A 27,463-nucleotide genomic window follows, 5' to 3' on the forward strand; every position below is an offset into this window, starting at 1 on the left:
AATTAGAAAGTAAATTACGCGGCCTGATCGTGTCGGATATAGTGTTCGAGCACGACTCTACTCACGTTGGATCGTAAATATACAATTATTGTTGGGTAGAATGAAGGAAAGCGTAATCAGACAGATCAAATGTGGGGCGCAATCGAAACTGCCGCGCAACACGGCTCTGATACCATCTAAAGGTGCATTGTCCCTGAAGCGACTCTTGCGATAGTAGCTGAGCGATAGTAGCTCAGCGATAGTAGCTGAGCACTGGTTAGCGTTGTTTCAAATGGGACCATTGTCCTTGACGCGACTGCGACTGGAGCGGCTAGCGGCTGAACCCAGCGACTGTAGCGGGTCTGCTCTGAGGGCAGACAGAGTCGCAGTCGCTGAGCGATTCGTGTTGTGTGTAGACTTGTTTTGCTCGTAATGTCTTAAAAGAAAACAAAACTGTTTTTTACCCCTAACAGATATGTACGTAATATTAAATCGCTACTATTATAAATTATAAATGAAAATACTTTTCAAAAATGCAACGTTTTTAAACGCACTATAAAGTAAAAAATAGTTTATAAATATGTGGGGAGAATAAATACTTGTAAGATAAAAAAAAAACGTGGGCGCATGCTGATTTACAATTACCTTTACCTATTGAACTATTATTATCTATTGCATGCACCCCACGTTTTTAGTTTTAAATATTTTAAGTATTTCCCTCCACATATTTATAAATTATTTTTACTTTTTAGTGCGTTTAAAAACGTGGCATTAAAAAAAAAAGATTTTTATTTATAATTTATTTTCTACTTTTTAGTCTTTAATGTGTAAATATGTTAAATCATTTTATATGGGCTGTTAATACATACCAAACCCTTATTATCTGAAGTCATATGTTTTATATTTCCTTTGAACTGCTTATTTTATATTTAGAATCTCTCGGGAGCAGAACCTGTACCTCTACCCAAGCTTTTCGAACTGTCGAATTTAAGTATTTACGGCTGACTTCAAAATGTAAACATGGAAAATTTGAAAGCCCATGGGGCTTAGCCCAAGGAAAATATGAAAATTAAATGTTATAGTATTACATTGTCATCCATTTGTGAGCTGTGTTCTCTAGTTTCATTTCTCTAGCTCGTCGGGAAGTTAGTTTAAAATTTATTGCAAAGTTTGTACCGGACAAAAAAGCGAGCTAGTAAAAAGTTTTAAAATTAGGAGGTGTCATGGCACTCATAGCACCAATTCACTCGAAAGTCAGCAAACTAATAATATACAGAATCGCTCTAGAACAATCGCTTCAGGGACAATGACATGGTTAGCTACTATCGCTGAGCTACTATCGCTCAGCTACTGTCGCTCAGCTACTATCGCAAGAGTCGCTTCAGGGACAATGCACCTTAACGGCGGTAAAAAGGACGAAAACTTGATTGCTACTGGAGTAGGTTGCTAAATAAACTGGGTTGAACAAATTGCCTACGAAGAATAACCTTTATTTTAAATTTCAAATGATTACATACATTATACCATACAGACCATTACAGTATTAACCTCTAATTTTTTATGTTTGATTTTGGCTTATCTAATTTTGTTGTCAATCCGTAGGCTATAATGACCTTATTCGTAGGCTATGATATAACCTTATAATGGTCCTTAGGCCCTAATAGCACTGGAGTGAGCTTAAACATTCTTATTGTAGATTATGAATCTGCTTATGGTTACAATAACTTAAAAAATCCTCCCTTGAAATGTAATCAAACATTATTTTAAACATTCAAAACAACACAAATAAATTAACAGTGTTTAACCCAAGCGTCCAAAGGACTTCAGTGATCACATCAAAGTGGATTTTTTTCTATTCCACGGCAGGCTTGTCTTATTGGCCCAAGAAACAACAGTTCAAAACGGTACACTATACAACTAACATAAAATATTTCAATGCCACTAACATCTAACTCAAACCAGGAAGGTTGGGGCTCGATAGAAAGATACCTTCAGGTCCGAAGTCTGCCTTGGTTATAAAAGCTGACAGTGGCAAAGAATTATTTCTATTCTAGAGAACTTTCCTTATACAGAAAGCAGCAAACCTGAGTACTTATTAAACCCAAATGCACTAAGGAATAAATCTGACATTCTTAAGGAAAACGTGTAGTTTATACCCACAACAATGGAAATTAATTCTGCAGGTTTGTTACGGCGGGAATTTTTGGTTTAATGTAGAGATTTCGCGTACTTTCTGCTGTGTAGACTTATTCCTATTTAGGAAAAACTGCTGTCTAAAAACAAAAATAATTAAGTAACTAATAACAAAGTACTCCCAAAACCTTTGTCCCCTCACGACTCTAAACCCACGAATGTTCCATATGTACACTATACTATACTGAACACATACAAAACATAAACAACATACCACTAAATCCCTTTTATTGTACAAAATGTAATTTCAGCAAGGCGATATTTTAGCCCAACTACACAACAGAACAGTATATAAGCATTAAAACGTAATCTTGAAACGACTTAAACGCTTTAATTTTCCGGGGTAAAGAATAGCACAATTTACATTTAATAAGAACGAAATGTAATACCCGAATGCAGGGTATGTTTATTAAACAGTCGGCCGCTCTAAACCTTAAGTTAAACGTGAATGCAATTTGAACTGGCGCTATCTCATGTTAGGGTGTATAAATTACCAAGATATTATCAGGGACTGTACCTACACTACTCGTAGATTTATTTCTCTCAGTTTGTCAGTGTAAGGAATTTCTGGATTTATAATTTTAAATGTACATAACGTAGAGGAATATATATTTGCATACGTAATGAACACCATAAAGTTATTAGTTTAGATTTTCTACGTGAAATATGCTAAATTCAGATTATAATTTTGTGGAACGTATACAGTTAGTTTTACTCCAGACTGTACGTGTTATTGGGATCCAAAATGAAGTGTAATTATAATTTTTATGAATCTAACAATCATATTACTTTTCTTACAATGGATGATTTGTTACAAAAATCAAACTTACAAAATACAACTTTAAACTGTAATTAACAATATTTTTAATTACTGGCTTTTCAAATCCATACCCATTTAGTTTATAAGTGTTGAAGTTAGTATTGCCTCTGTAATTTTTTTCATAAGATACCATTACAATTTGGTTTGCTTCTAACAAACATAATACCATTAGCGTAACAGAAAATGCCAGAAAGCACATGTACAGTATATGTAAACTAAATATCATCTAATTTATGACACTTTATAATGGAGTTATTTGTTTTCAAAAATAGTCCTATTCCAAAATAGTGTTATAATAATGTACACGTATCTTAAGGAAAATGTCTATTTCCTACACTTGAACCCTTTGGTATTAGGTAATGTTATGAAAAAGTGAACCAAATAAATATTGTATAAAGCAAGTTGACCAAAAAATAAATGTCTCTTTTAAGATTTTAAGGTAAATGAGAAAAAATAAAAATATTCTTTTTTATAAAGAAAAATAGTTGCAGAAATAATTTCTTTACAAAGAATTTACTTATTTCTGAATTAAATTACTATATAAGACTATCTAATTTAAACCTTCATCTTTTAGATTCAATATAAACAAATGAGAAATCAATAGTTAATTGTTCATAGTATTTCTGTTTATATTTTTCAATGTTTGTATTTACATAGTTTTAAATCTCGAAGAAGTAATGCTTAATGCTAAAAAATATGAAAATAGCACAATTTTAATACAGATAACCTTACAAATGTATATTATAAAATGATTTAACTTATATAGTACGAAATAATATAAAAGAATAGAAACAAACTACCAAATTAAATATATTCATAATTTATTTTGTTGAAAAACAAAAAAAGACCAACGATAGAATCTTTCAATCCTTTTTGTAAGAGTTCTTTATGTTTCGTCGACATCAGTAACTATCCATAAAACTAAATCCTCATGTCAAACTGCTAGATTTACAATGTTGTAAAGTCCTGCAAAACATTGTTCCATTTAGAGATAAATGGAATAACTTTACTGCCTTCATTTGGACAGAACATAAACTTGGATATTACATAAAAATGTATAATGTGTGTACAACTTGAACAACCCATGTAACTTCTCCTTTTATAACTTTAGGTTCAACGTCTGCAATTTTGCTAATAGGGCTTGTTACTTAGACAGAACATTATGGAAGTTACAAATAATTAAATGTATGTTTCTTATTTTAAAGGTTTCTAATTATTTTTATATCACATCACCAGTCAATGTTTAAGTTTTTTTTGTACATTATTGCACATTATTAGTTTGGATGGATTCAAAAACACAACTTTGTATTCTAAGAAAACATTACTGCTCTATTGTAGTGTAAAACCACAGTAAATTTTAAAATTAGCAAACACATAAAATCAAAAATTTTAACTTCATTGATTATTATATAGGTACACATAAATATATAAATCTAGTTGGTAATGAGATTTTAACGTGTGTAATAGTATGATCAGGGTATCCAGCTTTGACAGGAGAATCTTGAACGGGTTATTTTGTCAATACAATTGTTAACTGTTTTATAATATGAGACGATTAACTATTATAAATCATTGAGATGGTGGCGTCACCTATGTGTGTATTTCAACCATCGATCTCTATTATTTAACCCAAATATGAGTGAAGGGTGGGTGTAAAAAGATGATGTTGTGTGATTGCTTTGTTACTGACTAAGATCAGCTGTTTCATTAGCCAGGGTCATTTATTTAAAGCTCAATGATCAGGAACAGCTGATTTCAGGTTTGAAACATCAAAAAGCTACTGACTTTTCTCTTTTTCTCAGATCGAACCGGCAACCTTTTGATTGTTAGTCGAGCACGATAACCACTCAGCTACCAAGCCAGTAGTGTTTCAATTTAATTTTAATACTATGTATGAACAGAATACATTAAGTTTTATCATTAAGAGGTGTAGGAGAATACGGAAAATGCGTTTAAACCTAAGCCTGTGTAGCTTAATTTCCTATTTTACCATGCAAAATACAAGTGAAAACACAAGCTTTAACACTCATTCATTCTCCCTATATTACTTTAATTCATTTTTTAAATTCCTCCTTTACAATTGAAAATATTCACATCAAATTTTATCAACGGCTGCTAACGGTGGTTTCCTGACGACAGCACCGTTTTGGGCCATATTATTTGACCATATCATCACTTGGCCTTAATGGGAACTTACTATGTCATTAAGGATTTGGGTCAGTGATAACAACGGTCCTGCGTCATCCTTATCAAAACACGTGGCGGTTAATGATTTCCGTCACACCCCGTGTCCGTGTCCTCAGCCTTGACCTATTACGCTGATTTACTTGAAAAAAAAAAATAGTTTTTAATTTTTAAAATTTTTATTTTGTGGGTTTTTTGTGTTTGTTATTTTTTTAAGGGAACTACGTTGAGACTTATAAAAATAATTATTTTGTTTTCTATTTTTCAATTTTGTATTGTTCAAATTTGTAAATTATATAATTTTTTCTTATTTTTAAAACTTTTAGCTTTTCTATTTTTTTACATTCCTGTGATTTTTGGAACTATTTCTCACAGATTATCCTTTCATTCCTAAATTATTAATTTTATTTTCTAAAAACACAAATACCCATCTAAACACTAGCAATTTTTCAACCTTCACATTTTAAGATGAGTACTGAAACCAATCGGTGTTTTAGGAGTTCGAAAAGCCATATTTATTAGCTTAACTAGTCTTTTTTACGTCCTAAGTCCATTATTTAAAACATGCGTACTGTAGGTTTCGTTCAAATATGAATGAATGAAATAATATGTAATATTTTCCACATAATATACAGAATACAAAATACATACTTCTTACGTTACAATTACAAAATATGACGCGCCGGTAATCAGCTGTGATGATAACGTCGGCCTCATCTATACCAAGCCTGAAGAGAAATTCCTTAACTCTTAGTTTGAAAACATTAAGGGAAGGCGATTCAAAAAGCTTATTGTTACTAAAATGAGAACATATATTTCGATAGAGTATATTAGAAATATAGAAAGAGTTCGTTTTAGAGAAAGTATAATTTATTTGAAGTGAAGATATGCCGGCATCTTATATCTATCTTCGTGTGGAGTAACGGGTACTATTAGAGTGAGTTATTCCTTGAAATATATTAGTATGATTTTTTAAAGATGCTTATTAATAAACTCTTAATGAATAACTGTCGAATAGTGAGAATGGACAATTCCTCAAATCTAAGAGGAAAGAGCGTCAGTCGGGTATCGTTTGCACTTGACAAACCCCACTTTTAAAATTGTTTTTGAGCAATGTTTAAAGGTTCGAGAATACTTTTATAACACCCACCCCATGCAATGATACCAAATGAAAACAACGACTGGACATAAGCAAAGTATGCCATTTTTAATTCTTTTATTGATAGGATTTCATTCAACTGTTTAAAAGAAAAAAATATATTTCCGAATTTTGTTTCTGAGATAAGTAATATGCGTATTCCATTTCAAACGCTCGTCAAAAAATACACACAAGTATTTTTACGAGTCTACTTTTTCAATGCTTTCGCATAAACATGTAGTACTTTGACAGTTATTACAATTATGAATAATTAAATCAGTTAAATTAAATTCAGTACTTTTATTTATAGAAATTGGCATAAATTTGGTCTTAGATACATTTAGTGAAAGAATGTTTTGATTCAACCATCGTTTTACAATCATAAGATCATGCATAGCCTTATCTCGTACCTCGGGCCAAGTCTTTCCCTGAAGGAAAATTAGGGTATCTTTATTATTAGGTTATTAAATTAGGTATCTTTAAGGAAAATTAGGTATGTTCTAAATAGTAATGAAATGCTGTTTGGAATTGTTAGAATATCTACAGACTTGTGTTATCTCGAACTTCAGTGCAATCAGGTCCCGGACATATCAAGAAAAAATTTTGTAATTTGAAGAATTTTCCACAGCTAACCTACTCATTTCCTCTCTAATGACAAGTATGATAATGGTTCTAATACCGGTAATCTTTTTCCTTAAATACATTCAAAATGATAATCTTAAACAATATTTTTCCCTTACATCCAAAGCATGACACAACAATCATTTTAAAGATGTAATACAAACCACCGTATATATAACCACCAATATATTCCACCAATTTATAAAGTCTCCCCATAGAATTACCCTTGCTATAAACAATTTGTAGATTTTCGGCGCTCAGCACCACCTGTGCCCTGCTTCAGTAATGCAATTACAGAATGCCTCTCGCCTTCTCACCACTCTTCTACGCTGTCAATCGTGGTTTGGCTCAAGCGCACCTGCAGGCTGTAAACCGCCGGCTTTTACTACCTATTTTCATTTTCCCAAGTTGTTTTCCCACCAAAGAAAAGTGGTTGCTTAAAGTTTAACAGCCTTATTGGTTTTGAAATAGTTATTAAAATGTTTGAAGAAGATATTGGAACAACTTTTATGGTTTCAAGTAGTCTCTTCATCCTCAAAACGCAGATAAATGGTTCCTTTCCGTTCCCGCACTTAAGTTAATACGGTTTGTGTATGTACTGTAAAATAATTGTGATGTCAGAATACATCAAATAAAATGCAACAATTTTATTGGTTTTGCAGTAGTTGATTAACTTTTAACTATTTTGTACTATTTTAGTATTGGTAACGGCATTTTATAAATTGAATGGAAGAACTCTATGTTCCACACTATCCAACATCGAACTTTTGTTAGAAAGCATCATTAATTAGCCCGATGACAAATAGAATTTGGTTTCGAATCGCAACTAGTGGTGATCGAACCAGCAACTTTCAGATTCAAAGGCAAGGATCTATTACAATGTATTAAAATGTGTACAATTGGAATCACAGCCTATTTATATTTTCCAAAATCGTTCCACAATCCCAAACCGATCTGTATAAGTGGTTCATTAAAAGTTAACTGCTTCATTCGTTTTGAAATAGTTACTTTACATTTTTAAACGGAAGTAATAGGTATCGCAACCCAATTTTCAAACTACATACTGTCATTAGCTTGTTTATTGTCCTTTGTTAGCTAGATATAACCATTGACTATATATACCTACAGTCACAAATCAAATTGTTTTAAACAAATAGCTAAACGAAATATACTTCCACTGCGAACACTTGTAGGCCTAAACTACATTAATTGATGAATGGGGAAATAGATATATTTACGTCCATAGCGTGAGTGGACATTTCAAAATACCCATTTCATACCAACATTTTTGAAATTTTCCTCATACAAATTAAAAATTCCTTACAAAAAAGCATCTCCACATAAAATCTGTTATTGTTAGCTCAGTAGCCAACAGATATCTGTTTGCCAAGGTGAAGATTTAGGAGTTGAACGCCTCACATTGGAGGATAACTCAGGATTTATTGTACATTGGATATTATTTACTACATTGAGCAGCACACAATGGCGGCACTGATTGGAGATATCCAACCCAGCTGGCGAATACACGATATCTGAAGAGCTTTTAGACGCGGGCAATAGTGAAGGGTTGTGGAATTATTGCTTGTCTAATTTAATTGGGTTAATTTGTTTTCGGTGTAAAATAACAAGGGTTAAAATAGCTAATGATGTTTGATATAATAAAATGATTGCCTCATCCAACCACAGTTGTTGGTATGACGCCTAGTTTCGTTACTTAGACCTTTCATATTGTATGCTAAAAACATGATCAATGTACATCAATCAATGTATGTAAATATATTTGAAATACATAATAGACCAAGTAATAAGGTCTTACTAAAATGCAAGGATGTACAAATGAAAGAGTACGTGGTGTTAGAGTGTCTACTGATTATTTTATTATGCTTAACGACTTAACATCCAGTGAGGAATCAACATGGAATTTCAATAAACCATAAGTAATTAATAATATTCAGCAAATCATAATTTAAAAAACAACTTTTAACAACTTTTCAAATATTTTACAGATGCATAATAAAACAACTTAAATTATTCTACAATCTTCTACATACAATTTTACAAATTCCCGTCGTATCGGGTTTTTATTAATTACTGTCATATACATATTAAATAAAGAAAACATGTCTTTCAGGATTTCATACGAGGAGAGTCGAATCCAAGAAATAATCTATGGGAAATAAAATAAATTTCAATTGATTTAAAGATATATTCATTCCCGTGTATTTTTAATTTATCCGTTGTAAAATCAGGAGACACAGTTTAATTTGACGTATTTTGTTTCAACAAAATGTCAATAAAAAGTATCTTAAATATTTGTTTAAAAAATATGCGTTTCTACCACGAATAATCCAAACGTTTAGTGGCCAAGTGATATTCTTTCCAGACTATAACCACCGTAAACATTTGTTAAAGATAAGTAAACGTACACAAATAGTGAAAAGCTCTTTCTATTAAACCTATACATACATCATGGAACAACAAAACCAGAAAAAGCAACAAAATGAGAAGCGAGGAGTGTGTTTAAAGGAACTTATCACAGGAAGGTAGGAGGTTCCTATGTAACTTGTGATTTATAACCAACTTCCACTGACGCTTCAACGGGTACAGATCCGGAACTTGGTATCGGCTTTTTATACGAACAGAGTTGCTGTTTAAAATAGAGGTACAACGAGAACATCGAGAAGACAAAATGTTTATTTAAAGTAATTAAATATTTCACATCCCTTACTCTAGGTGTCCAATTGTTGTTTCGAATTTTATAATTACATTTCAAACATCTGGAAAGTTAAAATGACTTTTTGCACTGTTTCTCATGATAAATTATATTCTGTAGAGTTTGGTGTTTTTAAAATAGAACGCATTATCTGTATGAAAGACCAATGCTATCTTACACCCATGGGCTCCGAACTACTGGTTTATAGATAGTGGCGGGATTGGATTTTATTTAATTGTTTAAAATTTGTAATAAAAGTAAACACATAATAACAAACTATTACAGCTAAACTTTTTGTGGGGAGTGAGCTGGTCTAGTAGTCTAGAGCAGGACTTCGGTGCCCGAGGTCTCGGGTTAAAATCCCGCCAATCACCAATGGATTTTATGTGATAATACCGCAACTGTCTAAGACTAGGCTGAAGCAATGTGTAAAACGTTTCCGGGCTAGAATCTAGCACCCTAGAATGTGAAGGTGGGACATAAGAAAACCTGTTATCATTACTGTAGTACATTTCATTCACCGTATGACGTTAGTGACCAGGGTGCAAATAGCCTGGCCTGATGAACTTAAGTGACGAAAGGTCTGAGAAATCACATGTGTTTATTGAACATCATACTTTACTACAATCGTAGATTACAGATAGTAAAACTTGAGTCTTGTCAGACACAAAATTGAATGTAAGATGGAATAAACAATGTTACATTTACAGATTGTTGGACTAATCTTTACGATCTAAACTCCCGTCGCTCGTAAAGCAAACAGGTTGTAAACATTTTGTATTAACGTCTGCATGTCTTGAATCGATCTTTTAATTTCGGGCAATCACTTTGTCTCCTTTGTTTTTGTTTGCGATATTAATCAAATTTTTTCTTGTATGATAAAAATTACAACCAACTAAGATTTTAGCTAAATTTATTATAGCTTTCAACCAGCAAATATAGTACAAAAACTTTGTTAAATTAAAATGGAGATTTAATTGAGGCCTTTAGCCAATAAGGCTTTAAAGTTATTAATTCTGGATGATGAAAGAGCTATAATTTCACACCTAATATGATGAAGTAATGTTTAAAAAGGACTTATTGTAGTACTCATAACAAAGAGTTATGTATGTGCTTACTCTATGTTGATCTGTGTTATTTTGTGTTATCTATGTTGAGACGATGTCACAATGATTTGTGAAATTAGCTTAGCTCTCTTTCTCGTATTACAAAATGTAAAACAGAATCGACTCCTTTTCAATTGGACTCAGCCTTCTGCCTCATTAAATGTTTTAAGAAATGGCAATAAGACACAATAAACTATAACTCACAACATACACTTATAGTAGTGAAGTAATTGTGGTAAATTATAATTACTGTAAAAGAATAACGTTTTGAAATTAATAAGGATTACTCATTAACATTCTTAATTTTTTAAAATTTAATTACTTGAGGACAGTTTTAAAAACGAAACAATACTTAAATATTCGTTTTTACCCATGTTTTAATATAGTAATGTTTTATTATAGCTTCAACGATTCCTAAAAAAATATAGCTTTCAGAGTATTGTAAATTAGTAATTACGTAATTTAGCTCCAAACCAGTAATTTGATTTATTCTATTTAATTTACATACGAAAATAAAGCTGTTTGCAAGATCAAACTTAAATGATAACCACTGTTTTAGCCTAAATTAAAATAAAATAATTTTGTGCACATGATCTTATGTTTGGAGACTTTTGTTAACTTTAGGTAAATGTTATATTAACTCTAACAGTTTCTAGGAAGCTTACAGAATTTATTCTAACATTAAACAATGTCCAATTCTTTTTCTGTTAGATACTCATACAATATAAAAACTGAGTGTGCAACCAGCTTGGAAAACTATTTATTTAAATTATTTAATATGATAAACAACTATTTGGAGTTTTTACAATTATTTCAGTTAGTTTCTTATTTACTTCAACAACGTCTTAGAAACTGCTACAAACACCATTGAACACCATTGCTGTTGTAACCATTGAAGCTTGGTCGGGAACTTGTGTGTAATAAATCACTGGTAGTTGAACGGAATTCCACGTTTTCCGTCCTCAGATAAGTTACTTCTAAACACCTTTTCCAAGTCTTCTTTTCGAGATTTGTTCAGTTTTTTTTTCGAAAAAAAAAACATACATCGTATGCCTTCTGCCAGTCTGCCAAGATATTTAAGTTGAAAAAAAATCTTTAGTTAAACGCAGATGTTTCGATTTGTCTTAGGTAACATTTATAATAAAATTATTTCAGTAACTGAATTTTTTACCATTAAAATTACTTACTGCATAAATGTGACTTCTGATTATAACTAATCAATAATCCAAAAACGGATAAATATGGCGATTGCATTACCAAACAGAATCGACTAATGTAATTAGATAGGCCCTACATAATCAAAGAGTGACCCGATTTAATTTATCTTCAATTATAGTTTGTTTGATATCAGTGATTTGAGAGCACTTCACATTCTCATGAGAATTAAATGTAATTCGACTTGAGTATTGTAGCGGTGGATGGTGCTTTATATGCTAAGCATTTAGAAATTAATTAATTTTCCACGTATTATGTGACCAAAAACGACAATATTTAAACAACGTATTATCATATTCTATGCAATGTATTATTATAAACGTTATACAGAGTGTCCCGGAACTCCCTACCAATATTTTAGGGCATTGCTCCTGGGTAAGAAACATACCTAAATACAGTATCATATTTAAATTGTCCGGAAGTCCTTAGTTACTCACACAGCCGCCATTTTGTTTTTTTTCAGTTATTAATTTTTTTCTAAAGAATGGTTGAAGATATGAAATTGAAACATTACACAAACATTTATGACAACTAGACTAAGCTACAAAAAAATTATGACGATTTTTCAAATTCATAAAACAAAATGGCGGCCATTTTAAATTTTTATAAAATCAACGGTTTTTGAGTTATTTAAGAAACAAAATTTTAAATGGCCGCCATTTTGTTTTATGAATATGAAAATTCGCCATAATTTTTTTGTGGCTTTGTCTAGTTGTCATAAATGTTCGTGCAAAGTTTTCATTTCGTATGTTTAACCATTCTTTAGAAAAAAATTAATAACTAAAAAACAAAATGGCGGCTTTGTGAGTAACTAAGGACTTCAGGACAATTTAAATATGATATTTAGGTATGTTTCTTACCCAGGAGCAATGCCCTAAAATATTGGTAGAGAGTTCCGGGACACCCTGTATATCTCTTTTGCACACATTTGATTTGTAAGTAACCTTCATTTATAATCGAGGAGTAGGACATATTATTATGCTTAGAAAAACTCTAGAAAGCTACAAACACATTCTTCAACTATCCAACAACTCAATTAATTATACAATGAAATTCTTTGGAATTATATGTTACAGCTTCATATTGGTGTTTGACGATATTCAAACTGCAGTAATTTCAAATTTGGACCTCTGGACAAGTCCCTAGCTTTAACTGCTTTCTGAGTTCGATGAGCCTTGCCTGTAAACAATATTCGATTAATTTGTAAATGGACCCATGTTTTCTAAGCACCACAACAACGTTTATCGTCTAGTTTGTCTTGGCCGCGGTTTTATAGACGATTACTGATGACTCACCATAAAACCTGAGAAAAGTTGTTTAAATGTTTACTTTTGAAAAACGGTTGAGATTTGGCTGATTAAGAAAAGTTAGATTCTAATTTGGCTACATAAATCGAAAACTCTTGTTTATTTTACAAATAATTATTTAACCTTTATATACCCTATAATCTTTATGCAGGCCCCTATTTCATTTGAACCAGGATTTTTAGTTTGTATACAAATTATATTTCATGGGAAATGTTTTTAAAATACAATTAACTCCTCATAACCTTGGACACGTAATACGTCTTTTCTAAAGTTATACAACAATATGGTAGCAGTTTATAAAAGTTTTTACTGTGAAGCAAGGGATGCACCATTTAAAATCTGCTGTATATATGTTTGAACACAGAACCACTGTTTTAATTCTTAATTTAGAACATACAAGCTGTCATACCCGTGCTTTGCAACGGGAAGGGGAAGCGAAATAGAATAATGTGATTCTTTAGACCTGGCATATGAAATAGTTACACGTCCATTTTACTTATTGGTCTAATAAAACTATTTTCCTTAAATTCATGTAAGGAGTTAAAATTCCCTATTTAAACTAACGGTTAGGCCTTGCGCGTTTAAGAAACTGCAACTACTTGTATATGATTTGATTTGAAAAGATAAACTTTCTTAGAAGTGTAGACCTACTTGTATACTAATAAGTGTATATTTGTGTTGTTTTATATTTATACACCGGCATCATGTTAGTGAGAAAAAAACACCTTTCTTACTTCTTTCTTCCATATGCACTTGAATGAATTATGTTTTTGGCTTTTGCGAACATCAAAGCCCAAATTATATTGGTCCCAGGTTCAGGCCTTACCATGAGACCTACCGTAATAGCTTTTTCTTTTAATGGAAATTTACTAAAAGAGTCTTCCCGGTTTTTTGCCCCTAGGTGACACATTATTCAGCTCGGCAACAAAGTTTTAAAGCATAACTTCCCTAAAATCTATTCTCTTGTGTATCCCATGTTATCTAATTCACGCAGTGCAACCGATTCAAATATACAACTGATTAATGAAATTTATCTAAAGCGAGTGTCTTCTCTCGCATTGTTTCTACGATTTCAGGAATGTTGTTTATTGAATCAACATCAGAGACTGCCCCATTGTGTGGAGTGCAGTGTAGTAAATATCGGGCAATGAGGAATAAATCTAGAGTCTTTATCTGCCATCTCTACAGTCTACAGTCTACAGGGACGCAGTGCTGACGTCCGGGCTGGGGAGTGCCTTCTACGACTGTTGGAAATGTAAACTGTACCCACGATGTGCTCTGTCGTTTGTAATTAATTATGTTTTATTAAAGACATTTTGTAGACTTTTTCCAAATTAATTAGTGAAGAAAGTGACGATTTTGGCCTCTGGGGACCTCAAAACGAAAAAAAATCAGTCCCGGGTCCAATAGGAATTTTTCTGAAAACTATGAGATTACAATTTTATACTGGTAAATTCGCTGTGATTGGTCTATGAAAATGTGTTATCTACTTTAACTAGCTCATATAGATGGATGACTACAATGATTGAGTGCAGTTTTCAGTGCTATACTTCACTATCCAAACGTCATTAGTTTTAAATTGTGAAGAACGATGTAGTAATAGTATGCCAAATAATAAATCACGCAGTATAGTTCCTTGTAAGTCTTCTTCTACTGTTGTGACTGTAAATGGTTCCAGACAAAAAATGTTATCATCTATTATTTAAACGGTTGCTAGAAGACTATATTTGTACACCAAAGCATATAACGTCAGAATATCTAAAGTAAATACAATTCTTGTGATAGAAATTGACGAGTAAATGAAAAATAACTTCAATTACGCTGCAGAACAAAACTTATACATCGAGAAAAAAACAAGTATTTTAACGCATACATTGCTATTTCAATGGGGAATAGATACATATAACATTTTAAGAAGTTATTTTTGCTCCATGGTAACTTATGGTAACCCCACAAATGCCTCATATTGGTAACTGTTCCATTTGGTGTTGTCCTATATTATAATCCATGTTTGTCACATTCTTTTCAGTGTATGGATGTAAAAATGTTCGTGTAGTTTGAATTTATTTAGTGAAATAACGTATAATACACGTACAACTTATATAAATTACAATAGGGAACCTTTTTTAGGTTTACCATTGAAATAAAATATAGTTCTAGTGTGTTATTTAATCATCCAATATTAAACTAATATCGAGAATCCAATACCTAAATCATACAATTAATTGTAGAATTGAAATAGATATGAAAAAGATTTACTTTGTATGTTGTATGCGACTAATTATCTCATCAAATAAACATGAAACAGCTCCGATGTGAAAAGATGTCTTTTAAATATTACGTCATAATGACTATGCAAATGTATTAATTAACTGGAAAATCAAAAGAGCGTTGAATTAATTAAGGTCTTTAGTAAACCTTTGATTTCCGATTATTTGGTCTTTCAACTGGAATTCAAAGGGAAATATAACTTGTGCAATTAATTACATTAATATAGAAATAATTACCTATCTTTGCATTTATAAGGGTGGGAAATAGCTTTGCGTATTAGACAATCTATTACATTATTCAGTGTTATGATGTTGACAGTATATGAGATTCCGTACATACACTTTTCTAATGTTGATGGCTTATTTCAACATCACATTTGCCCCACTACTGGGATTTCGGGTGTTGAATGGAACAATAACTAGCCCAGGCGACTTCTTAACTCTCGCGGACAGTATTGCGAAACATGACAAGCAACGCAAAGAGTTCGTTATACAAACTTTGCTAACACGTAATGGTCTCAATTATCAACAATTTGAGATGGGGACGCGCATTTTAACCGAAATATGAGTGAAGGATGAGTGTAGGATGTTGTGAGATGATCTCGTGTAGCCTTGTTATAGTAGTGGTACTGGGACTTACTACATCCTATCCATCCTATCTATGGTTGCTAGGTCTTTACTTTAATCTGAAATGGCGACCATACAAAAGAAGGTATAAGCCAAGTATGAGTGAGATGAGTGTAGGATGAGTGGCGCCATCTTGTCTTGTTCCTGACTAAGACATCTTCCTTAGACACAGCTGTTAATTAAATTAAATGCCCATACAGCCAATGGTGACTTGGGACCTACACTTTATGTCTGTAGTGATATAGACTGGGCAGAGCCACAGATCCTTAGTAAGTTGAATAACGTTAAAATACATTTTTAACCACTACCTGTTAAACCATTTAACCACTACACTACTTCAACTATTTCTAACTTTCATAAACTAATAAACAAAACTCCAAAGCTCTCGTCCTTTCAAACGTTTCTTATAAATGATTATTTTTACATATCGTCCATAAAACTAACACACCCTAAACTCTCTCTCTTCAGTAAGTCTACTCTTGACTTTCCTACACTAATTAACAAAGCTCTACATATCTCTTCCCTAGGGCCAGATAGCTCTGCTCATGAGCCGCATTATTTAAATTATCTTTATTCTCGTAATATATTTTGGAGCAAATCCCTCAGGCGTGTTGTTTAGGTTACTTAATTGGACCCTGCTTCCTCCTTCCCGATTCTTTGTACGCTTATCATATTCAACACTAGTTTATTATTCAGTATTAGTTGCTTAATTAACCAAATTCACCTCACCTGCTTATTAAGTAATATACTATCTAGTCAAACCGTACCCGATTCCCAAATTAGGACCGTTACGGTTTCAGCTGTTTTAGTTATCTGATTACCTAATTGATTGCCTTGTTTTGGACGAGATACGGGATTTATGTATGTTAACATGATGTGGAAATTAATTAAACTGAGTAATTGCGTGAGTTAAAGTAACTATTCATCAAATTGTGTTCATTACTTGGGTTGTACGGGAACCCATTACATCTTTGGTATAGTTTGTTGATTGGATCGGATGAACATTGCGTTTATCCGAATGCGTTTATTCGTAACATCAAGGTACGGGGTAAAGATGACTGCTGAAGATGTACTGGATGAACGAAACTATAGCTTTGTCACGGGGTCGATTGGCTAGTTCATACGTAGTCATGAATCAAGTTCTATAATAATTGAAAGCTAGATTTAGCTACGAATGGTAAAATAGAGCGCCCTACTCTCTTCTGGATTGTTAACAAGCACTAATAGCCACTTGTTTTGTTATAAAATATTAAATAAATATTTATTATTCTTAACTGGTCTATTGAACCGTAAGACAATTCTAGGAATAACCTCGTTGATGCATTTGGTTAACCTTTCCTAGTAAATTTTAGACGTTGACATAGAAAAACCGATTAAACATATGACTCTAACCGTGACGCCTTTAAAGGCAACAATAAACACTATATTCGAAGGTATCTTTATTTCCTGTGTAATGGTTAAGAGATTTTTAATCCCAAAATTAATGTTTTGACATTTTCGACTAGTCTCTTTACGTGTTGTTATAGGCCTACCATTTTGGACTACTGTACTGTACTTTGGACTACATACTCATCAAATTTAAACCCCCTCATTTAAGGTCAATATAACATAATAAATCGTGATTCTGTATTTAAATATATATTTTCTACACTATCTGACTATATTTCAATATTTTCCGTTTGCTAAATAAACTAGCTTATGTAGGCTCTACACGTTTGGCTTATAGAAACCTAACACTATTCTAACACAACATGTGGATTCTTCAAAGTCAAACGAGTAAACGCATACTTAACAGATATTATGCCAACTAATTACTGTTTAAAGAAGTTTTTTTTGCGTTTTAAAACTTAATGTCAAAAGGAGTGAAACGCACCTAGTCAACACAGTCATTAGGACGGGTGTCTTTGATAAGGGTTGAACGTCCTCCTTATCACGGCTTCAGGCAGTTTAATTTCCGTGATGGATCCGTTAGCAGACTTCTTCTTATCTTCTCCCGTCCAACTGATGGCCGAGGGAAAATTCGCTGGAGGGTTTAGGTTGACAAGCCTGTAAAAATGTCATATTAGGGATACGTTACCATTTAATTCAATAAAGGTGGAAACGAACTCAACACTAAGCTCAAATCCGTTTATGCGATGACAGAGAAATTTGCTTGTTTTAGTTTGCCAAACCAGTATAAGTTCCGTATCATACCCTACGAAAGATTCGTGAAGTCACTTTTAAAAATATCTCACTTCTAAACATACAAGTTAGAATGGGTTGGTGATGGATGTCGAAAAAACACAAGTATTTAGAAGATTAAACGATTAACTGCGTTTAAGACCAAAACACTAAATTAATGCAAAAACTCATAGGTCTGACTCAAAACAATAAATGGGTTCAAAAACGTTAAAATTTATGCAGAATACATTTCAGTGATAGTTTGAGGCGTCAACCAATCAGCAAATCATTGAATACACCCAAAAGTTACCTTTTCATATTAGACTAAAAGGTATTATACGTTTATATTTAATACACACGAGGAATATTATAATAAGTTGAAAGTTCCGTTAAATTCAAACGAGTTTTTTCAACACACCTTTTACAGCACAAAGCATTACGTTATTCTAATGATTTTTAAATTTGCTGAAAAATCTGACTATCATTATGTTTTTCTCTCATGAGGATTAAAGTAACACTTCGTCTTTGTATTTGTAGGTCATCAAAAATAATATAAAGATTGATAAAAATCAACAGCATGAATAGATCAATTAGATTAAATAGAGAAATTTGATTAAAAAACATAGTAAATATGAATTTAAAAAGTACTTTTCTTTAAAATGTCTTGAAACTGTCCTTGCAGTAGAAAGCTTAAAAATCTTTTCACTTGATATTTGAAATGTAACTGTCGTATTCGTTAGTGCCAAGGCGAAAAGGAAATATAATTAAAAACGTATTTCAAAAGGGAAATTCCGGATTATCATTAAACTGAGAAATCCCATCAGATTCGACAATACGGAAATGGAACGGAGGGCTGAGCTCAACCTCTCTGGGGATCAAAGAACATTCAAACCCTCGGTTTTCAATTTTTCATACGACTTTTAGAAAGTGTTTAGCAGTATTCTTTCCCTCTGTGATTGTTAAAAACGTTGACATTGAATTAATGAACATTAAGGCTGTAAATATTTCAGAGAATTGGTCAGTTTTAAGTTATAACCTGAGATGTTATTTAACCTATATCATAAAACTGTTAGGTTAGGTTTGAAGTTTTTTGGTTAAATTGATAAATATTTTATGAATACATGATGATTTTGTTAAATAGTGATTTGTATAATTTATGTGTAATATTTGAATAATTTTTTATTTGAACTTTCCTGTCATGGATTGATTTTTTAGTTGATTTTTTACAAAATAACATATTTACAACAGGACTGAGACCAAAGCACAGCGGGATCGATATACCAACGTATTTTAACAAGAAATTTAATTTTCAGCCATTAGTAGTTGAGTGCTACTGCATTTTTACTACTGTTCTTATATTTAAACTTGATGCAATATCTTTTAAAATGCGCATCACAATTGTGCAGTGTTAGAATAAAATTTGATCGCACCATTGCTTAATAAATGACTCACTATTTTGTTAGAAAAATGGAGTAACCATCGAGGATGATAACCCTTTTGGACTGGTTGAAAAAATTATTACTCCATATTTAAATGCCTCAGTTAATGTGAATGACTAATAAACTTTGTTGACAAAACCAAACAGACATTTGATGTGAAATGTAAGTGTGAGGCACCGCACCCTAATAGAGTCACAGGACATTAAAGATGTCAAAAGCATTCAAAATTATAATGATTGTTTACAAGTTTAGTACAAGAAGACGCCCCGACATTAATGATAACAAAAGCAAACTCGTAAGGATTGTTTACAAACTTTGTACAGTATAAGGAGCAGACGCACCGTTGATGACGTCAGCACGCGTCACCAGCAGCTCCCTAAGGTCATTAAGGATCTGGGTTATTGATAAGAGTTTAACACCCTTCTTATCACCAGCGGCGCAATCCTCGTTATGCTAGGAAATCTTCCGATCAGTTTACGCATCGCAGTTTAAAGAAAATCCCAGTTTAGTGCTAAGATGGAAAAGTAGAAAATACAATACCACAGAAATTGATTAAACAATAATTAACTCAAGAGAACGTTTTAGCAAATTTCCCATATAGGGAATAAGCTATTACCGTAGGTCTCATGGTAAGACCTAGACTCGGGACCGATTTACTTTTTCGTTTTGAGGTCCCCAGAAGCCAAAAACACCATCCGTTCAAATTCATATATATATTTATATATGTGTCCGTTAGCGCGATAACTCGAGCAAATATGATCCGATTTTGATGGAATTTGGTACAAACGTGTAAACCTACGTTTATTCGAACGAGTTCGCGAACCAGCATAATCGGACTATGGGAACAGGGGTTTATGGGGTAAAAATGGGTTTTTCCCATTTTTAACCCTAAAAATAAAAATTTTTGCAATTTCTTTCTCAACCATTTTGTAGAGCTTAAAAAAATAAATAATTTAGTATATTGAAGCGCTGTTTTATGCTTAACAGTCACGGAGAAAATTAAAAAAAAGTGTAATTTAAAATTCCCATGTTGTTCTTATTGAGAAAATGAAAACTGTTGTAGTTTACTTGTTTATGGGTATATGTTGATAAAATTTGGCAAATTTATTTATTTCATTTTATACTATTGACATATGGTCAAAAAACACTTTTTACCTTCCCCGTAGCAGCAAACCTAAGCTCTGGTAAATCTAATGTTATTTAAATTGTGAATAAATATGTCTCATTTATGGAAATATTTTAGTAAAAATGTAATCAGACAAGTTTGAAATTCGCTTAGTCTGCAGGTTTGCTGCGGCGGGGGTATTTTAACTTAAACTGTGATATTAAACATGTATAAACTTGTTTAGGCTACCTAAACAATTCAAGCTGTAAAACCTCCCAATGAAAATTATCCAAACATCTGGAGGTCAGAAAGCCGGAAAGACAACAAAGCTGCTGGATCTAGATTAAAGCCAAACGAAATATTTTTGAGCATAAGCCAGCTCTAGATTAAAAATGATAAGAACCCGGGCCTGTTCGTCGTATAAATGGCGGCATTAGTTTTGGGGAAGCGGAGGTCTAAACTAACTAGTTGGTCGGTAGCAGAATATAAAAGAGTTGACTATCTCCGTTGGTAGTTTTATAATTCTGATTATCATAACCCGGACTTTTACCATAGTAATTTCTTTAGTGCTACTGCTGCTTTCACAGAGTGAAAACATATCTAGGGATGCTTGAACTGTTGCCTTTTGGACGAACTTATCTCATCTATGGACTTGCAGTAGGCCTGGCCATTTTTAATGAAAAAGTAAGATATTTAATTTAACTACTAAGTGTGCAACAGCCGAATTCTTTTTCCTCTTATATTTAAATACTTTTATGGTTGGATAATTCATAAAATACCCCATAGTTTACAATAATGTGTACTTTCAGATACTTAAAATATATTTGATTTTAATTTGTTTTCAAGCCTGTAACTGAATATGGAATGTATTAAATTGTTATTAATAAATATTGAAATGCTATTAACAGTGCTTTATGTAACAGTACTTCCTTATCACTTTAGACTTTAGTGATGTGAAAAATATTTTATATTCTTAAATTTTAATTGAAAGTTCTGCGAGCCTGGGTTATATTATTTATTTTTTGGAATAAAACATATTTCAGCTTGTGTTAGTTTTAAATCAAAATGACAATATATATATAAACAAAAATCTTAATTAAGATGATTTCCTGATCGTGTGCAAAACATTTATTAGTAGAAATAATATAAGGAATTGTTAAAAAATAAATCCAGAAATTTATTAACTTGAATTTAATTCCATGAACCAATTATTAACATTGTTACCCTTAGGCCAACTATGGAAATTCATTACGAGCTGAAACGAATGATATTAATACAGGGAACAGAACCACACGTATTAATGTTATTCTGATTTTTCTAAATGAGCTACTTTATTAAAGTACGTTTATAGGCTTTGTAATATATACTATTGAAAATTACCAATAATGATTTCGTGAAACTTAATTAAAGCTAATGTTGGTTAGATTTTATGATTAACATTCCTGATTTCCTGGTAATAAAGGACGAATTGCAATGAAAACTTGTATATCCTTATCAAATTTTTATAGTTCATAAAATTAATTATTTAAAAAATTAGGTTTCTCTTAAAGGCTGTAGTATAGATTTATTGTATTGACATACGCTGTTAAATTGTATTAGCATTTTACATGACAATTTTAAATTCAATATGCGAATTCAGTGAAACATTAGTTTCAAAGCTACTTTTTGTATTGAATTCATAGATAATTCAAATTTAATAAGTTTCAGAGTAAGATTAAAAGCATAATGTACATACTAATATATAACATGTGTCTGATAAGTAAGAGAAGGACTCGCTTAAAAAATATGTTAGAATGAAATTTTACGATGTTAAATTGAGCCATAAAGTTGACTGGTATAAATGACTGATTTGTGTAGATTAGAGCAACTTATAACCTAAGTAGACAGAAAAAACTACGTTTTGATGTAAACAGTAGATAGGCCTACGTCACATCAACGTGGTCCGGAGGGTGGATTTGGTTCCTGGAAGACCTTAATCGTATATACCACGTATGTCAGAAAATGCTTTTGTTCCACTGGATCTTGTTTTCTTACTGACAAATAGTTTGTATCAAATCCTGTAAATTGCAGCAGCTATCTTTATACAGCTAAGTCCTTAATCAACGTACTAAGTATGACCAAAAGATACGTTTATTCTAACAGAACTTGTTTCATATTGATGAATAGTTTGTATCAAACCGAGTGTTGTAGAACTACTTTTATCTCTGATGACAGTAATATTTTAATACGTACGGTAAATACACAGTCCGAAAATATTAGATTCTTAGATTCTTGTGAATTAAATATCATCATTTCCTTGGCATTATAATACATCAGGGATGTAACGACATAACGTTATTTATTTATTTAAACAGATCTGTGGCCAGTTTAAATGAATTTTATTTGGCGCGGTTTGAAAACGTGCTCTGTAGTCCACAATCGACTGTGCTGCCATCGGCCGGGACATCGTCGAACTAGTACTCAGTCGGCAAGCAAGGATTTTTTGCAAGCTTTTACAAAAAAATACAAAACTTAATGTTAACCATCGAAAAATAAATATCTGTCACACTCAATACACTAATGAATATATGCTCTTCAATATGGCGTTTGAACCAAAATTGTTTATAGTGCCAGTCATTTTATATTTTAGCAGAAAGTATTGCAATTCCTTATGGGAAATGTAATAAATGATTTATTTTATATCCGGCTTATAATTAAACATTATGATTTTTATATTGTACAGTCTTAATCCTACATACATTTACAATGTTTTGAGTGTGGGAAAGAATTTTTGGAACACGGATAGACCAGAAAACGAGGAATTATTATATGCGCTCCATGTTAAAGTGACGGCCAGGTCCGGCAGCCGAGAATCTCTGTCCGACCGCCTCTTAATGTAGTACAAAGGAGTTTTCACTGTAGCACCCTCTCTGAGCAGTTCACTAAACTTTTTTATTTTCAAATATAAAATTGACTATAGTTGATCCATATAGATGGAATACCTACTTTAGTATCCATTTTAACGTCATAACGAAGTTACAAATTATATCACTACAGATTAAAGAGATGGCTCCTTTGACAATATGGAAAACACTTAAAATCCTAACTACAAAAATCCAAACACCTTTTTTTTAACAGGTGGGATTTAACGTTTTGAAACATAACCTCCAAATTGCCAGGACCTGTCGCGCATAAGTTATTTTTTTATTTCCGGCTGCTGGCAACATGACCTTCCAGCTGACGCGTGACCTTGGCAGGGGGCATAGACACAACAGCTGTTACAGCGCTGCCACCACAACAGTCAGCTGGCAGTGTGATATATGTCAACATGCTACTGCAATAATGCCAACCTGACAAACTAAATTACACTACTCCGAACCATGTTGGTGTTGGAATGTTAACGTTTTAGTAAATTCAAATGTAGTTCAATTAATTGACATTGTGTTATCAATTTCTCTAAATTATTAGTGGGTAAAATACAACTATTATTTAAACACTCAAAAAATGTATATACACAAACGTTTTTGTATTTGCAAACACCATAAAAGTTGGCTAAACAACGCTTATCTTTTACGCCTGAGTTTCTAATGTTTATTTAAAAAAAAATTACCTACAAAAGTGGAATATAGTTAGTTATTCATTTAAAACAGAAAATCCACAAATCTTTGGATCTTTTGCAGGAAATACCACACATTTCTAGTTACATTAAAAGATTACTTGGTCTAATTTGTATACTATTTTGACATACAATTAGAACATTGGTTATTAGGTAAGGCTTGAATCTACGATAAAAAAGTTGCTTCTTAGGTAGGCATAGTCATAATAATTTAACTCTGAGTCTACCTTTCTAGATACACTATATTTGCCAATTTTAACTGCCGAAAGTTAGGTTAGATTATAGCATATAGCCTACGTATTGTTCATTATCACCACTATAAAAAAACAACACACGTCGTTATCCGAGAATTCAATTGTTTTGAGAACACAAAACATTCAAAACAAATTGATTACGTTTTTTTCTGTTAAAGATCCCATATTTGGTATAAAATGGCTTTATGATTTCTTTATAATTACACTTTTGCAGTCGACCTAATGTGATCCAACCTATATATTTATGTCTTTAGATGCTTATGAATCTTATAGAATATTTTTTGTAATACAAATAACATTACTTTTTAAACATTTCAAAATAATTTTCCCAACCCTTTTACCAAATACCATTTATTCATTGCGAGTGTCACACAACCCCATTTCATTACAACCACTTCATCTTTTTACCTTAATCTATTGCATCCTGAACACAGATTCAACGATTATTCACACCCTGGTGAACCCCTTCCCCTAATGAACACATTAAAAGTCCTTTCAGAGTCCGCAAGGGCGGCTCTCGAGATCTTTTATTAGCAGTCCTTTCACCATTGGAGGCGTGACTGCAAATACGTTCCGAGCTGCGTCCTTTAGATTCAGACGTGCCAGAGTCCTAATTGGAGTATGTTTTGAGCCTTATCATTCCGTTGGGCGAAATCAGCCTTCGTGTGGCTGAATTCGTAATGTAAATGAGCCCTAGTTTTATTTTTTTCTCCCACTTTAATTTTGTAATTCCGTTTAAACAGGGTCGAAACGCGTTCCTGATTTGTTAAGAAGAATACAGATACGCCAGAAAGCGTTGGATGAAGACGAGTTAAGAATAAGTGACTAAATTAAATTATAGCAGGGGTCTAAGATAAGGGTTGTCTTAAGGTGGATTTATTTATTGAAATCGTTATGATTAAGAATCGCTGGATGCTGTTTCGAACTAGGGACTAAGAAATCTCCACGATATTTTGAGCATTTCGAAATTATGACGCCACACTAATGCAAGCTTTTCAACCACAAAACTACTAAATTTTCTAAGATTTGAAACGGCAATTTTCTATATTTAAGTGAATGATATGATAGGTTATTAGATTAAATCACACCTTGGTGTATTGTGCACACATGTTTCATAGTACTCATATTGAAAAGGTAATATTTAGGTTACTACTGCATTTCAATACAGTTGTTTTGAATAATTTAACTTCACAAATCGGGACTACTTATAACCCACAATTCTAGGTCAGTTGGTGATTAGGTTTTGCAGTTGCCAAATCCAAATAATATTAAGCTTTAAGATCACGTGTCTTCTGGGTGTACAAATGACATTGACACGATTTTTGATCAACATCTATCTCGACTGGAGGTTGGCAATGCAGCCTGTCACAATCAAATACATTACACATAAAAGATGCATTTTTCGGTTAAACATCACACAAAAGACAGTTGAAACATTTTCGTTCATAGGTACAGAATTTGGTCATACATAAAAATGCATTGACTTTAAATATCACAATTTACCTTCTCGTCTTAATATAAAGCATGGTAGATTTTTTTTATCCATGACTGGTCAAGTTAAAATTCCCTGAAGTTGGTGATAGAAATTCTTACTCTCTTACTTAATGAATAGTTTCATGGAATAAGAATATTATTTAATTATTCTACAAGTATTAAGGCAGTAGATGACAATTAAATCGTTCTACTGTATTTGGTTAAATGGTTTTATAATAGGTAAACATTACATTGTTAGGCCATAGACAAAGCAATTTGATAGCCTAAATAAAAACGCATCATATATAATTCTCAATTTTTTTAGAGTTGGTTTCGTTGATATATTTCACAATTTAGTTAGAAACTAGAATATCTATTAAGTATTAAATTATATTATTGTAGACAAAAGTCGTTGAAGCAGTTTTGTTTTTAAACTCAAATAATGTATTAAAGTGTAATTTTCTTATGACGGAAGCATTACAATAATAGGTTGTTGTTAATACAATGTATGTAATGGTAATACAGAGTAAATTTCATTTTCAGTTGACCACTTTAACGTTTAGATATTTGATACAATATTGTGACACTCCAAGAAACTAATAGACAATTTATATTTTCAACGAACCCTTACTGTGTATTTAAGTGTACAAAATATTAACCCTATTTTATAAAGATGATACAGATAACGTTGGTTTACTCCCTGGCCTGCAAGGGTATCCAGACTCAAGTCACAATTTCTCTGTTTTGTCCATTGTTAGATCATATCTGTATAGTTGTTTTGGAACGTTAAGACTATCATCCTTTCTGTATACTCTTACACTATTCTAGAAGAAATAGTGATGTAGATTATGAATATAAATAACACTGTTTCCAAGACAGTAAAAAGCATCCTCTTTCTTATTGTTTATTAAACTTATCTGTTACATTACTGTATGTAGTGTAGTAATATATAGCTTTGTTTTGCAGGGTTCATTTTGAGGTTAACTTACGTGAAATATTTGTGAATGCAATGCAGTAGTAATACAAAATGAGTACGTATTTCACTTTATGTAACTTTTTTATTCAGGAATCCAAAAGTCATCGGGAAGTTAATATTTTATCTGACCATTGCATCCTCGTATCAAATCATTTGTTGATTTGTATTCACATATTTGTTGAGCATCTACATAATTCAATAAACATAAGACAGGCCTAATTAAAAAAATCACAAATTGTAGACTGGTTAATTGACAAAAACATAATAGAGCAACCAACATAGTTCTTT

The 27,463-nt window shown here is 32.2% G+C and overlaps 1 protein-coding gene across 1 annotated transcript in view; it reads right to left on the bottom strand.

Moving 5' to 3' along the window:
• Positions 1 to 267: 267 nt before the first annotated feature.
• Positions 268 to 27,463, bottom strand: part of LOC128997396 (uncharacterized protein DDB_G0287625-like) — a 167,495-nt gene continuing 140,299 nt past the window's right edge. Inside the window, exon 5 of the mRNA XM_054423033.1 lies at positions 268 to 415. Within this exon, the coding sequence (XP_054279008.1) occupies positions 268 to 415 (148 nt within the window). The remainder of the gene's footprint in view (positions 416 to 27,463) is intronic.

The sequence above is a fragment of the Macrosteles quadrilineatus genome, unplaced genomic scaffold, assembly GCF_028750875.1.
Source record: "Macrosteles quadrilineatus isolate MER2022 unplaced genomic scaffold, UCM_ALF_1.0 Scaffold_6__1_contigs__length_79288215, whole genome shotgun sequence".
NCBI lineage: Eukaryota > Metazoa > Arthropoda > Insecta > Hemiptera > Cicadellidae > Macrosteles > Macrosteles quadrilineatus.